Here is a 16,517-nt window from a genome sequence, read left to right on the forward strand (position 1 = left end):
GAAGAGGAAGGCGTGGAGGAGGCCATTGCTCTGCACTGCATCATCCATCAGCAGGTCCTTTGCAGCAAATGCCTGAAGTTTGACAATGTGATGTCTATTGTTGTGAAATGCATCAACCAAATCAGATCCAGGGGCTTAAAGCACCGAAGGTTCTGTGCTTTTTTAGAGGAAATGGAGTCAGAATATGGGGATGTGCTCGACTTCACTGAGGTACGTTGGCTCAGCAGGGGAAATGTATTAAAGAGACTTTTTGAGTTGAGAGCAGAAGTGAAGCCTTCATGGAGAAGGATGGAGTTAGTGTTCCTGTGCTAACTGATCCCAAATGGCTCATGGACTCAGCTTTTCTTGTTGATATGACACATGAGCTTAATGTACTGAACAAGACGTTACAAGGCCAGGGGCAACTTGTCAGTGCTGCCTATGACAACGTGAGAGCATTCTCCACAAAACTGGCGCTCTGGAAAGCTCAGCTCTCTCAGACAAACCTTTGCCATTTCCCAGCATGCAAGGCACTCGTGGATGCAGGCACACCATTCAGTGCTGACGAGTATGTTGATGTCATTTTGAGGCTACAGGAGGAATTTGATCACAGATTTGCTGACTTCAAGACACACAGAGCCACCTTTCACATTTTTGCGGACCCCTTCTCCTTTGATGTGCAAGATGCCCCTTCTGTGCTTCAAATGGAGCTCATTGAGCTGCAGTGCAACTCTGAACTCAAAGCAAAGTTCAGGGAGGTGAGTGGAAAAGCAGACAAGCTTGGACAATTTTTGAGAGACTTGAGCCCTAGTTTCCCTCGGCTTTCCCGAATGTTCAAGCGGACCATGTGCCTTTTTGGTAGCACATACTTGTGCCAAAAGCTCTTCTCCACTTTGAACTTCAATAAGTCCAAGTACAGGTCCAGACTTACGGATGATCATCTTCAAGACATACTGAGGGTCGCAACTGCTTCCTCCCTCAGGCCAAATCTGGCTCGGCTATGCGAGAGGAAACGCTGCCAGGTCTCTAGCAGCAAGGAGTAGGCAAGAGAAGCCATGTTCAGAAGAACAGTTCATTTTCTACAGTGTTCCATTCATGTTCAGAAGAAGGTTATAGAACTGTTAATACAGACATTTCAATCTAAACACAGCAGATATAGAAGACTGAAAGAAAAACACAAGTTCACTGACTAAAAATATCTTATTATTGTTTTATTTATGTTTTACAGATTGATTTATTTTCTTATTAATTCTTAATTTGTTTATTCATTTTTCATATTTTGTGTTAAAAAATAAAAATAAAGAGATTTGAGAAGATTGGAATTTTTTAACCATGTCTTTCTTGTGGAAAACCTAATGCGGCCCAGCCTCACCCAGACTCTGCCTGCAGCGGCCCCCAGCTAAATTGAGTTTGAGACCCCTGTCCTACACCATAAATCAGTAAGAGAGGGTACGACCTCTCTCATGGCCCCAAGTGGTGTGTGCATGCCAGAGCACTCTGGAAGGCACACAGAGTCTTTACAGACTTCTAAGGATCGAACCTCTATCATCATCCAATCGATTATAAAACTAAGCATGTATGAGTAAATATTTTTAAGCATATCCCATATGGAAAAGACTAAAAACTTATATGATGAAAGTCATACTCACGAAAGTGGCCACTTTCTCATTACTTTCATATATTGTTTTAGTAAGTATCGAAAACATACAAGTTTCATTATATAATTTTTCAAGGGATCTTATATCTGTTTTCACTCTTGTATACTTTTCATACAAGTTTCACACAAGACAGATACAAACTTTATAAGATTTATATATCTTTTCCATATGGGAAATGACAATCAACAATATAAAGCTTACAGCTGGTTTTAATAACAACATTTATTTGTTTCTCAAATGAGAAAGAGCTATCGAGAAACACTCCTAAATCTTTAGTTCTTAACTTTTCCAGTGGGCCAAATTTCAACATTATCTGCTAATGCTAAATAGGCTGCCGTTATTAACTAATGCTAATTGGATGTGAATTAGCATTATGCACTAATGCTAACACTTACTTTTTAACAATGTGAGCAGCTAGTGCTGGGTAGGCTGGTGCTAGCAGCTAATACTAAAGCTAAAGCTAATTTGATGTGAATTAGCATTACATTAGTGAGGAGTTAATGCTAAGTAGACTTCCATTACAGGTAATGCTAATTTTAGGTGAATAGGAATTGGCAGCTAATGCTAATACCATATTTTCCCTTGCATTATAACAATGTGACCAGCTAATGCTAAGTAGGTTGCCGTTATTAGCTAATAGTAATTTGAGGTGAATTAGCATTATCCGCTTATGCTAACAATGTTTTTTCTTACTTTTTAACAATATGAGTAGCTAATCTGAACATTTTTTTAAATTTAATTTTAACTTTTCCCCTGCGATGTGAAGAGGTAATGCTAAATAGCACGCCATTAGTGGCTAATTCTAATTTTAGATGAAAAAGCATTAAAAGCTAATGCTAATACCATATTTTCTTGATTTATATCAATATCAGTAGCTAATGCTAGGTATGTAGCCATCATTAGCTAATGCTAATTTAGGTGAATTAGCATCATCCGCTTATGCTAACAATGTGTTTTTTTACTTTTTAACAATACGCCATTGGTGGCCAATTCTAATGTTAGATGAGAAAGCATTAACAGCTAATGCTCATACTGTTTGCTTTGTAAGAATGACAGCAGCTAATGATACGAAGTCTACCATTGTTAACTAATGTTAATTTGATGTGAATTAGCATTATCCGATAATGGTAACTCTTTTCCCCTGCATTACAACGACGTCAGGAGTTAATGCTAAGTAGGCTGCCATTAGGGGCTAACTCTAATTAGGGGTGAACAATTATTAGCAGCTAATGCTAATACCGTTTTCTCTTTCCTTATAACAACTTGAGCAGCTAATGCTAATTTGATGTGAATTAGCATTATATTAGTGAGCAGTTATTGCTAAGTAGGCTACCATTAGCAGCTAAAGCTAATTTGAGGTGAATAAGCATTAGTAGCTAACGCTAATACCCTTTTCTCTTGTGTTATAATGATGTGAAACGTTAATATTGTTCTCAAACAACAGAATGAGAATGAAATATTGATTCTAACAGGGCCCATAAACAGTATTAGCTTAGCAGCATTAGCTTATCAGAGTTTCCATCATGGTCACATAAATCCTTAGCAGAGCAAAGTGGCCTACTTAGCAATAGCTGCTCAAGTTGTAGAAAGCAAGGGAAAACAGTAATAGCATTAGCTGCTAAATGTGCACTTGAGAACAAATTTATTGTTAATTCAGCTGTGAATGTAGAGTTTGTCATTATTTAAGCTTCCATTTCCAAATGTTAGCTGCTCCTGTCTGCCTCTTTGTCACAAACACAGACTGAAATGATTCACAGCCTTGTTTCATCCTTCTGTCACTGTGGACATACAGCATGGGAAACATACACATGGCTGACACTTTATTAGGTACACTGGTATCTATCTCAGGTACACCTGTGACCTAAATGTTCCTGCAACCAGACTCCTTGGAGACCCCTACATAAATATCCATGAACTATCCAGCTAGACTAGTGTGTCTGTCCCTGAAAATATTCCTGCATGTGTGATTGTTCATGTCTCATCTGCAGGAAACAAACAGGAAGTGAGTGAAGGACACAGGAAATGTTTCCAGCTCTTCCTCCTCTATCAGACATTCTCTCCATACCTGAGAGTGTCCAGTCTCCAGCCTGGATCCTTCAGTCCAGCCGAGAGCAGCTTCATTCCTGAGGGACCTGGATGATTGTAGCTCAGGTCCAGCTGTCTCAGATGGGAGGGGTTGGAGCTCAGAGCTGAGGCCAGAGAAGTACAGCCTTCCTCTGTGATCAGACAGCCTGACAGACTGCAGACACACAAAACAACAATCAATCTGTCAACAATCGTTTTCTCTTTGTCACAATAACATCTATCCATCCATACATCCATTCAATGTAACTTTATTTATAAGTGACAATACCCAACAGACAACAACAGTCATCTGAAGCTGTTTAACAGTGTAAGGTAACCGCCTCCACTGTGAGCAGCACTTGGTGATGGTGGGAAGAAGAACTCCCTTTGACACAAAGATCCTCCCAGTGAAAACAGGCTCCAGGAGGAGCATCTACCATGACTGGTTGCAGGGTGAGGGGAAAGAGAAGAACATGAACATCAAGAATGCAGCGAGTGGTAAAATAATAATAATAATAACGGATTGGATTTATATAGCGCTTTTCAAGGCACCCAAAGCGCTTTACAATGCCACTATTCAGTCACTCTCACATTCATACACTGGTGGAGGCAGCTACGGTTGTAGCCACAGCTGCCCTGGGGCAGACTGACAGAAGCGAGGCTGCCATATCGCGCCATCGGCCCCTCTGGCCAACACCAGTAGGCAAGTAGGGTAAAGCCCAAGGACACAACGACCAGGACAGAGAGCCCAGGGATCGAACCGGTGACCTTCCGGTTACAGATGCGATTCCCAACCCCCTGAGCCACGGTCGCCCTAAATAAAGATTTGACCTCAGTGTGCTCAGTGTTCCTGTCTATTCCTAACATATTCCTAACACGATAGCTGCACTTTAGAGCTCTAAAACTGGAACTGACACATAAAAATACTGAGAACACAGACTAGCAGCCACTGCATGGCCTCGAGTACGTATGTGGTGCGTTCAAAGAGCATCAGCATAGACATGGTGGGTTCAACAATATAGGACATAACAATTTCTATGGCGAAAATACTATCAATGAATGAGCCATAACATTTTAGCCATGTAAACATGTTATCAGTGGGCTTTCCAACAACTTGCATTGATCATTAAAGGATAAAATACGTGAGTCGAGGTCACTACGAGCCATGCGAGGGTCAAACATGGCAGAGAACCTTCCAGCAGCATCTTGGTTTATAATCTGCCTTTGGATCATCAGTTTAGGAGATGAAGGATCCAAGTAAAATAACAAGTTAAAAAATATGCAGCTATGGTCACTCACATGGACATCCTCCACACATACATCATGTATATTTAAACCCAGGGAGAAAACAAGATCCAGTGTGTGACCCTTTGTATGTGTGGGGCCAGAAACATGCTGCCTAAAGTTAAAAGACTCAGTGACAGTGATGAGCTCAGCAGCAGTGTTACAGGATGCTTCATCAATATGACGGCTCAAATCTCCCAACCTTCTCCAATGAAATGATGGATGTCAGAAGGTCATTAAATTCAGTTAGAAAGACCCCATCAGGTAGAATAAAATACAATAACTGGTTTTTAGAGAACTGACCATCATCTGTGACTCAAATGCAGAAAAGGAGTCCGAGGTCATCAGACTGCATGTGAATCTGTCCTGGTAAACAACAGCGAGTCCTCCACCACGTCCTAAAAGACGCGGAGTTCAGATGACGGAGCAGCCAGCCGGGCAGATTTCATTCAAGTGGACATAATCAATGTTCCCTCTAAGCTGCGCACGGGTGCAATCCGCTGACACGCTCTCTGCACACAGAGTATCTGCATTGCGCACAAAAAGATATCTAACAGGCTGTGAGGCTCCTGAACTCTCTGCCCCCCTCTCACGGACAATAACCATATCCAACTTCTTAATAGCAATGAACTGGTCTGCATTGGTGCATCATATCTTTATTCTCTTCCCCCTCCTGCCCCCCCTCCTTCTTAAATAGATAACTATCATATCTGATATCATATCTCACAGTACAATAATATTGAATGGGTTGCATTGTTGTACTTTGTCATGTTTCTCAGGTCTTTGTCTGATTTTCTACGAACATTACTTGTCATGTTCTCATGTTGTTGCTAAGGATTGTCTTATTGCATTGGAGTCACACTGGGTTAAATATGTACACTTGGGTTTTAAGGGGTATTTATTATTTTCTTTTTTTTTGGGTTGTATGGAAGCCCCAAACGCAATTTCATTGTTCTTGACAATGACAATAAATAAATAAATACTAAATACTAAATACTAACCTGAATTGAAATTAAAATAAATACGTTAACAATTCTGCTTTGCAGTGTTAGTCAGTGACTGGCTACTCCAGTATTTAGAACGATGCCGCCTTATCCCATAGTCCAGCCAATGATTCACATTCGTATATACGCAGCTAATCAATGTCGCTGACGGGCTATGACAGCGTCCTCATGTGCCGACACCGGTGTTTTGGTTGATGTAGAGTGAAGCCACGTTAATGACAACGTGATCCAGTGATCCAAGGGACCGCTCAGGGAGTTTGTGTGTTCGCTCAGACACATGAAACATTAGAGGGAACATTGGACATAATTCTTATTTTGCTGCCACGTCTCAGTCAGACACATGAAATCTAGAGACTCTTTAATAAAGAGATCGCTTAGAATAAATGATTTGTTTGTTATGGAGCGAACGTTAAGCGGGGCCAACCGAGTTGATGACGGTCGATCTGCAAAATCAACAGCTGACTGCAGCGGCACTTGAAATAAAGACAATGCAGACCTGTGGACCTGCTGGGCAGGGCAGCGACTCCAGAGCTGGGGGAAGCAATGATCGATGAGCAGACATAGCTGTTATCAATAAAAACAGTGAACGTTTGACGGACACACCGTGAGAAAAACTGCTTCTGAGCCACAGAGCCCAGGTCCCAGTCACCGGCGTAACATATTAACTAAATGTCAGGAGAGGAAGTGGACGCAGGCACCAGGATTCTCCCCACAGCCAAGAAGCTAGCCTCTGGTAGCTTCTCAGTTTCACCTGGACGTTGGCCCTCGTTCCCCTTTTCCATCTCTTGAGGGTGAAAGTCCTGCGGGTTGTGAAGAGTAGCACACCAGGGGAGGAAGAGTTTTTCTGTTCAGCTGTTACAGTAGCTCTCCACTGAATCTTTGATGTTAAACCCTTTAAGACCTACCATAGAACCAAGTCTGCCAGAGCTTATCTTTAGATTTTTACATGCTGTAGTGCAGACCTTCCCAAACTGTGGTGCCCGCCCCCTAGGGGGTGCGCAGAGCCATGGCAGGGGGGGCGCGGTATGAAAAGGGAGGGGAACAAAACGCTTGAACACTGCTAGCACGGCGCCCACAGAAACGCAAAGCAGGAGATGAAGCATCGCTGAATATGTTTCCAAACCAACTTCATTCTAAGCCAAAGACTAGAAAATATGGTGAAGCAAATCTGCCCTTTGGCTTCACCTGCACAGGTGCTGAGGTAGGTCCCTGCGTCGGGAGCAGCGCTGGGCTCTTCCAATCATGGACAAACAGGATCCCACATTCTTAATTTTTAGTTCACAAACACTTGTTGTAGTGACTAACTACTCCTGACATTTTGGAGATGTTTGCTCTTTATAGAGTAAAGTTACAGCGGGATACAAATAACATCAGGCTGATCCTGCCACGATTTGTTCCCTCGATTCAAATCACAGACAAACAGGATCCCACAGCTGTTTATGTTTTTGAACCCATTTTGCACAGAGAGGCATTTTTTGAAAATGACAGCAATGTTGATTAGTATTACAGAAGAAGAAAAAACAACTACCCGTGACGCCTTTGTAAATGGAGGGACAGTAACTGCGTGTGAAACCTGCAGATACTCAGAGTAACAGTATTTTGTCTCTGTCTGCCATTCTGCAATTCATCTCACATAAACAATAACGTGACGTGAAAAAAGGCGCAACCTTTGACGTTGCCAGATGAACTCTGTATTCCTCGTCCGCAAAAAAGGAGTTTTAAAAAAATCTCAGTTTTTGGTGATTTGAAACACTGTTTGGATGAAACAGCTGCGTTTTCAAAAATACCAGTGTAGGTGCGGACGTAGCGTAAAAGATTTAGTAGTTTATTTTCTTACTACCTGTAATTTATTGCAGATTACTTGTATTTGCTTAATTGTTTACTAAATGTTTGAGGTGTGAAATAAACCGCAATGGAGCAAAATATGGGCGTGTGTGGTTGGAGGATGTGTTAGTGCGTGTGCGTGCTGTTCACGCGCCGGGGGGGAGGCGAACGTTTTTCGTGTAAAACAAAGGGGGGCCCAGCAAAAAAAGTTTGGGAACCACTGCTGTAGTGCCATTTTGGGGAGCAGTTCAAGTTGCTATACATCAATACAACCGTTATAGCCCAAATTTTAATAATATGTATGCATTCAGTCCATAGTAACTACATATACATATATACATATACAGCAAAAAGTGCAATAAACTAGAACAAATTGAAAATTGTTTTGTTTTGTATTTTTACATATAGTTGTAGATGTCCGTACAAACAAACAAACAGGCAACCAACACATCACATACACACTCCAAAATAATATAATATAATATAAGCCTGAGAAAACAACCTAGATTTTTCATCAAAAAAGTACAATGTGCAATGGCAACAACACATATGGTTCAGTGTTATTAACTATGATAATAGCAGTAGGTACAAAAGACGATCTATGTCTCTTTGTCTTCACTGCAGGCACTTTATAACGACGACCTGATGGAAGCAGTTGAAAATCATTAAAGAGAGGATGATCTGAACACAACATGACAGAGGTCGCCTTCCTCAGCACCTGCCTGTTATAAAAGTCCACAAGCTGGACCTGAGACCTCCCTGAAATCTTACCAGCCACTTTAACCAGGTTGTTAAGTCTGGTCTTATTATTCAGAGACATATTACCGTACCAAGCAATGATACAGAAAGTTAAAACAGATTCAATAAAACTTTTATAAAAAACGAGTCATCATTGCAGATGAAACATTGAAACCTCTCAACCTCCTTAAAAAGTCTTTGTTGAACCTTTTTCACTGTAGCAGCAAGATGTGACTCAAAGCACAGAGCTTTATCAAGAACAACCCCCAAATACTTATAACTGTCCACCAGTTCAATGGCTGCACATTTACCACTGTTAGCGCAGGATGAGGGGATGTCTCCCTGAAGTCAATAACCATGTCCTTGGTTTTCAAGGTGCTGATCATTAAGAAGGACTGATCACACCACGAAACAAACTCATCCACAACAGGCCCATGGGAATCCTCTTCACCATGAAGGAGGCTTACAATGACTGTGTCATCTGCGTATTTAATGAAATGCCTGTTGGCCTGTGTACTGCGACAGTCATTAGTGTACAAAATATACAGTAGAGGAGAGAGACAACAACCTTGCGGTGAGCCAGTGGAAGAGTTCAGCTGTTTGGAAAAACAGCCGTTCACTCTCACACACTGAGATCTGTCAGTTAAAAAGTTTAAAACCCAACCAACGAGATTAAGATCAAGTGTAAACTGGTTAAGAAGTTTATCAGCTAAAAGATGTGGCTGGATAGTATTAAAAGCTGAAGAAAAATCAATAAATAAGAGCTGAGCATGAGCTTTGGCGCCATCAACATGGCGATAAAGGAAGTTCAACAGAGTGACCACTGCATCATCAACACGTCTACGAGGCCTGTATGCAAATTGTAGAGGGTCTATAAGCTTCTCTACTTGCTAACTGAGAGTCTGAACTAAAACCAGGAAGACTTATCTTATTACAGTCACTGTAACAGTGACCAGTCATGTGTTTCATGCCTGCCCAGGCCACCCTTAAGTTATTGCTACCCATCTCCGCCTCTACCTTATCCTTGTATTTTACTTTGGCTTTTTTAATTTCTGATCTGATCTCCTTCCTAATTTCTCTAACTTTCAAGATATTCCCTTCAATAAAAGCTTTTTTCCTTTCATGAATCAGCCTCATAAGACCTTTTGAAGACCATGGTTTGTTATTAGGAAAAAAATGGAGATGGTGTCAGTCGCATTCTTAGGATTCGCTTTAGGGTGGATGTAAACAATGGTGACGTTGATCTGTGGGAATTCCCTCGGCAGATAAAACGGCCTCAAAGACACAGAGAGGAGCTCAATGTCAGGCAGACACACTTGTCTACGAACGGTCACATTTTTACACCATTTCTGATTTATATACAAACACACTCCTCCTTGAGATTTCTGGGTAGCTCCGGGGTCTCGATCCAAACGTATGGGAAACCCGAAGCCATTTAGTTCCAGAGAACAATCAGGGTCAGAGTCCTTGAGCCAAGTCTCTGTGAATGCCATTAGACATGTATCCCTGTAGTCACGTAAGTGTGCAACATTCAAATGCAGTTCATCCAATTGACTCCTCAGAGACTGCACATTAGCCAGGATTATTGATGGTAAAGGAATGACTCCAAACAACCGTCAGGATTGCCAATAAAATCATGCGAAATAAAAAACCCATCTTCGTTAAAAGAAGTTCCACAAAACACAAGCCGATGCTATAGAATTTCCTCAGGCAAAAAAATATATATATAAAGGAATAAAAGAATGAAATAAAATAAGTTAAAACACTGACACTGACAGAGAGAGACAACCTGCTGCTCGCCACAAGAGCAGCGCCCCTCTTTCTAGTCTAGTCTAGACTGAGAATGCATCAAGACCACTCACTCACCCTTCCCTCCTGCCTCTCAGCTGCTGAAACTCACAGTTTGTTACCACGGAAGAGTCACTCCTTCATCTGAGATGAAGCCTGATAGTCTGACTGATGCAATATAACATTCAGTCTACACTTTGTTTTTGTGCAAAGATGATAAAGAGGAAATACTAATAACATAAACAAAAATAAATGTCCAATTTAGAAATCTTATTCTTTTTTGCTCTATAAAATAGTTGTTTTTATTTTTCAGTCACTCATCGTAGCAGTAGGATTTACATGAAAATAAAAACAAATTAAGTTTGAGAGAAAAAGTACATTTTTGGCACTCTCTGGGCAACTGACTCAGAGACTCAAATGACTTAAAAAACCCGATTCATTTTGGTGAGTGACTCATTTAAACTCGATTCGGTAAAAAGAATCAAATTTACCATCACTAATACAAATCCCTTTGGAGAAAACAGCTTTAAAACATGTATTGTTAAATTCCAGATGTTTCTTTGCAAGGAAAACTCAGACACTGAAACAATACCACCAGTAACCTCCTACATATGGAAATGTGGTGTCATTAAAGACATAATAATTTCATTAATACCCAATATCCAGCAAAATATGTAATTTGAACATTTTGTTCCTAACGAAATCAAATGTATATATTGTAGAAGATTAGCCAAATTTATGTAAAATGGCCAGTACATGAATTAAAAATAAAAAATAAACAAAATCGTATGACTGTGACAAATTTTACACAGTAATTCAGTCTAATAATCCACTCAAATATAAATATAAGTTTAGCTAAAAGCTCTATAGATAAGTCAATCAATAATATAATTCACATTTTAAATGATCATATGTGTTAACGTTTGAATCCTGACCTGAGAGTTTCCACTGCACACTGTGAACTCTTTAGTCCAGCAGACAGAAGCTTCACTCCTGAATCCTGCAGGTCAGAGTTACTCAGGTCCAGCTCTCTCAGACTGGAGGACTGGGAGCTGAGGACTGAGCACAGAGCTTCACAGCTTCTCTCTGACAGGTTACAGCCACCCAGTCTGAAAAACAAAAGATAATCTATAATACTTATGTAAAGTTTGTTATTATATTACATGCCATCTTTTTATTTTTGATGAAACCTTAACATACTAAGATACAACATCATATGGATGAACTTGAATAAAATGTTTTTTTTTAATTATATCTTTATTTGGATTGGACAAGAAAAAACCATCTGCATAGCAGTATATGAATAACATGGGAACAAAGTCCTTCCAGGTTTTAGATTAAGTCCAGGAGAGCAAATGATAAACAAAGTGATCAGCGGGTGCATATTAACCTCCACTAGCTATTACTAGGACAGTTGCTCGCATGCTCTCCCGAAGGAGATATATAGAACACATTACATGGAACTATAAACACAAACTGGGAGGGGTGCCCATGCTGCAATCATTGTGAACAAATAAGTAAATAAACAAGCAATAGTAATAGAAGTAAATGTAAAAAACAAACAAACAAAAAACAACCAAGTAATAGTGAGATCAAGTGAAGTCAGCCCTCGTGGGGGTGATGAATTGGATCCAATTGTTCCAAATTTGGTAGAATTTGGCTTTTTGATTTCTTAACAGATATGTAAGTTTTTCCATCCTAAATATCTCTAAAATGATCCCAAACCAGTCGTCTAGGGTAGGCTGGGCTGGGCTTAACCATCTTCTAGTAATTTTTTTTTTACTTGCCACCAAGAGTAATTGCACCAACTTAATCTCACTCCTACATTCCAGAAAGGGGACCAAACCCATGTATAAAACCTTAAAATCTAAAGGTATTTGAACGTTAAAGACTGCACTTAAGGAGACCTGAACGTTTTTTAACTTGGGACAGTCCCAAAAGACATGAAAATGGTTAGTAACAGTCGAGCTGCATTGTCTCCAGCATTGCATATAAGCCCCTTTGTACCTCTCCTGATATGGAGTCTTGAAGTACCTAATAATATTCTTCCAGCCATGTTCCTTCCAGCTCATAGAACTGGACGTGGACCACTGGCAGTACAAAACATTTTCCCACTCCCCCACAGAAATAGCAATGCCTGATTCCCTTTCCCATTTATCCTTAGTGTATAAAGTGTTATCCTTGCTGGCACTAGAGAGGGCTTTGTATAGTTTAGAAATAGATTTAGTAGGGGTCATGGTTGTGGCATTTTTCAGGATGAGGAAAAAATGCGACTCAGCATCATTGAAGTTGGCATTCATGATCAATATATGATCTCAGCTGTAAGTTTCTATGAAAGTTGTATTTTGTCAGGTTGTCCTGTAAGGTCTCAAATCTGAGCACAATATTTCTATGAGTAAGAGAGAGGAATGTCGTAAGGCCACAGGATATCCATGCTTTAAAGTTACCCGGGAGCTGAGACTCATGAAGGGGACCAGATTCCATCTGTGCAGATCAGCTTTTATACTTGCAGATATTGGCTCGTAGTTTGCCTGAAAGAGCCCCGAGAGGTCCGCAGTCAAATATATTCCCAGGTACTTATTTTTCTCGTTATCCCTACGTAAAGCTACAGAAGCTGTATAATTTAAAGTCATCACCTGTGTTTTTGAAATATTGACCTTATAACCAGATAACTTCCCCAAATCACTTAAAGTAGACATCAACTCACTAAAAGACCTCTCTGGCTCCTCCAGGCAGACCAGTACATCATCGGCGAACATTACCACTTTATGTTCAACTCCTGACAATGCAACACCCCTAATGTTATGATTTTGTCTAATCGTTTGGCCAAATGTTTCTATGAATAAATCAGAGAAGTGGCGAGATTGCACAACCCTGCCTACAGCCACGTTCCAGAGCAAAGGGCTTGGAGAGATCACCATTCACCTTAATACGGGCTGAGGGTCGAGCAAACAGACCTTGGATTACTCTAATAAACTTGTCGTGAAAGCCAAACTTCCCCAGAACCTTATACAGAAATACCCATCTGATGGAGTCGAAGGCTTTCTCAGTGTCCAAGCTTCCTATCATTGATTGAGTTTTGTTCTTTTGTATTTGAGCAGAGATGTGTAATATTCTCCTAATGTTGTCAGTTGTTTGTCTATAGTGAATGAAACCAGTCTGATCTAAATCGATGAGGTCAGGTAAAAACTTCTCCAGTCTACGAGCAAGAATAGAAGTAAATAGTTTGTCATCCAAGTTAAGGACACTGATTGGTCGATAGTTTCCACATTCTCGTTTATCTTTCCCCTCTTTTGGGATAATTGAAATAGTTGCCTCCCTCCAGGAGGGTGGGATTTCTCCCTCCTGTAGGATGTAGTTAAATGACTTCAGCAATGTGGGGACTAGATCTGCCCTCAGGGTGCGATACCACTGAGAACTGAACCCGTCCGGCCCAACTGCCTTACCTGGTTTTAATCTGGAAAGAGCTGCATTAATTTCTTCCACTAAAATGGGATGTGTTAGAAGCTCATTTTTGAGAGACGGGAGTGAAGGTAATTCTAGAGAGCTAAGAAAGGCATCAGTACAATTCTCCTCCGTAGCATTGGGCTGTGAGTACAGCTCCCTAAAGAAGGTCTCAAAACATTTCTGAATGTCTTCTAATTTTGATTCCAGAATATTAGTCTTGGGGTCCTTGATTTGGTATATCGTACTTTCCTCTAGTTGTTTGCGTTATTTATGTGCCAGATATTTTGCAGATTTCCCTCCTGTCTCATAGTATTTTTGCCTCAAAAAAATTAAGTTATTTTGGGCCTCCTGGGTGTAAATATCATTAATTTCATCCTGTATTTTCCTGATATCCTGCTTCAGAGTAGGATTTGCGGTGTTTATGTCTTCCTATTCTTTCAACTTTAAATTTGCCTGTAGTTCTGCTAATTTTTGCCCTTTGATTCTCTTTAAGTGGGAGGCGATAGAAATTAATGTACCTCTCATTACCGCTTTGAGCGTATCCCAAAGAATAGCTGGAGATACCTCTCCTGTGTCATTAACATCTAGAAATTCTTTAATGTCTACCTTTAATTTGGAAACTATGGCAGGATCATTAAGGTGCGATAACAATTTCCACAGTGTGGTACATTTTTTCCTAGCCACCTGCAAAGATAGAGAGATAGGACTGTGGTCAGATAGATCTCTTGTTAATATGTCAGTCTTTGACCCTAAACCTATCAACTTTAAACATAAAAAAGTAGTCCAGCCTTGCATACACTTTAAAGGAACCAGAGTAATGAGTGAAATTTCTGGTAGATGCGTAGCGGTCCCTCCATACATCTATTATCCCCATCTCTAGCATATAGGAATTGACTTTTCTAGTAAGTGCTGTTACCTGGTTGGTTGGGGAGGAGGAGTCTAGTTTAGGGTCAAGTCTAAAGTTAAAATCCCCTCCACAGACAACTATCCCCTGAGAATCCACCAATAAATCAAATATATTCCTATAGAATAGCCAATCGCTCCCAGGGGGAGCATAAACATTTAAAATTGTGATTTCAGACCCCTCTATCCTTTCTGTTATTCTAACCAATCTGCCTTCCTCGTCACAGAGTTCTTAGATATGTTCATAGTTAAGAGTACCAGAGATAAGTGTAGCCACACCCCTCTTGTGTTTGGACTTAACGGAAGAGGAGAATACATATTTAAAACCCTTTCTTTTCAATCTCAAGTGATCTACTTGGTTCATGTGTGTCTCCTGAAGTAATGCAATCTGGGCCTTCTCCTTCCTTAGTTTGGACAGTATCTTATTCATCTTAATCACGTTCAGAACCCCGTTAACATTAAAAGAGATTACTTTCACTGACTCACTTTCCATGAAGATATATTAAGTTACCACAGCGCATAAACTCAATAGCAGCAGGCAACCCCCTCTTAAAACAGTAACAAGTGAAAAAAGTTAGGAATGAACTGAAAACATTTGAACATAACTGGAGCTTGAAAGCTCCTAAGCTGGCTTCTGACAGTGGAGCACTTCCACTGACACCCTCACAACTTGAAGGGAAACCCCTTATTACTCCCTGAGTTAGGGGGCTTTCCACTGCGACGTCACTCACAGCACGAGAAGCCCCACCCATTTTAGCTCGACAGTAACCATATTTCACCATGTTGTCCATAGCTAATACATAACATTAAATTCGTTCTCTTCACGTCTGTATACTTGCAGCTTCTCTCTATATCCCGCAGCTCCTCGGATCTGACGCGGACGCGGACCACCAACTCCCTGCCACAGCGGGCATCTTTGTAGTTTTTCTCTGGGGGTTGCCAGTGGTGTAATCACCTTTACCGGCAGGCCCCGACTCGCCAGGTCAGCCGTTGCCTCCTCCACCGTGTTGTAGGTTTTCGCTCCTTCTTTGAAAAAAACCTTAAGGCGCGCTGAGTAGAGGGTCCTAAACCGTACATTCTTCTCTTTTAGGACCTTTCGTGCCTCTGCATACTCCTTCCTCAAAGCCATGATCTCAGGGGGGTATTCGTGGTCGAGGTTGATCTTGCTGGAATTCAGCATAAAACCTTTCTTTTGCCAAGCGAGCCTCAGCACTTCTTCTTTAACCGTGAAGCACAGGAATTTTACCAGGATCGATCTGGGTTGGGAGCCGTCCGGAGGGAGTAATGATAACACTCTGTGTGCTCTCTGAATTTGTAACGGTGTTGATGGTGGGATGGCGAGATTCTCCCGGAGTAGCTTCTCCACAAAGTGGGCCATAGATGGAGCTCCCGATTCTTCTCCCTCCGGCACCCTGTACAGTCTGAGCGACTCCCTCCTCGAGTAAGCCTCCAGTGATGTTAGTTTTGTTTGAAACTTTTCCTGCATGCTTTCTTCCATTTGCGCAACATCTCTAAAGTTAGAAATATCCTGTCTCAGAGTGACGCTGAAAAACTAGTTCATGCATTTATTACTTCCAGGCTGGACTATTGTAATTCATTATTATCAGGATGTCCAAAAAACTCCCTGAAAAGCCTTCAGTTAATCCAAAATGCTGCAGCAAGAGTACTGACAGGGACTAGAAAGAGAGAGCAGATTTCTCCTGTATTGGCTTCCCTTCATTGGCTTCCTGTTAAATCCAGAATTGAATTCAAAATCCTGCTCCTCACATACAAGATCTTAAATAATCAGGCCCCATCTTATCTTAATGACCTTGTAGTACCATATCAC

General features: G+C 40.9%; 1 protein-coding gene across 1 annotated transcript in view; it reads right to left on the reverse strand.

Annotated features, from left to right (window-relative positions):
* The window catches only part of LOC147337059 (NLR family CARD domain-containing protein 3-like), a 48,277-nt gene that overhangs the window by 5,504 nt on the left and 26,256 nt on the right, over window positions 1-16,517 (reverse strand). The window contains exons 8-9 of the mRNA XM_086285721.1: window positions 11,275-11,448; window positions 3,703-3,876 (exon numbers count right to left, since the gene is read on the reverse strand). Of these exons, the coding sequence (XP_086141847.1) occupies window positions 3,703-3,876; window positions 11,275-11,448 (348 nt within the window). The remainder of the gene's footprint in view (window positions 1-3,702; window positions 3,877-11,274; window positions 11,449-16,517) is intronic.

Source organism: Aulonocara sp. 'chitande type north' Nkhata Bay, linkage group LG3 (genome assembly GCF_057382095.1).
Source record: "Aulonocara sp. 'chitande type north' Nkhata Bay isolate Kocher_YH1m ecotype deep benthic linkage group LG3, A_spYH_male_GT1.1, whole genome shotgun sequence".
NCBI lineage: Eukaryota > Metazoa > Chordata > Actinopteri > Cichliformes > Cichlidae > Aulonocara > Aulonocara sp. 'chitande type north' Nkhata Bay.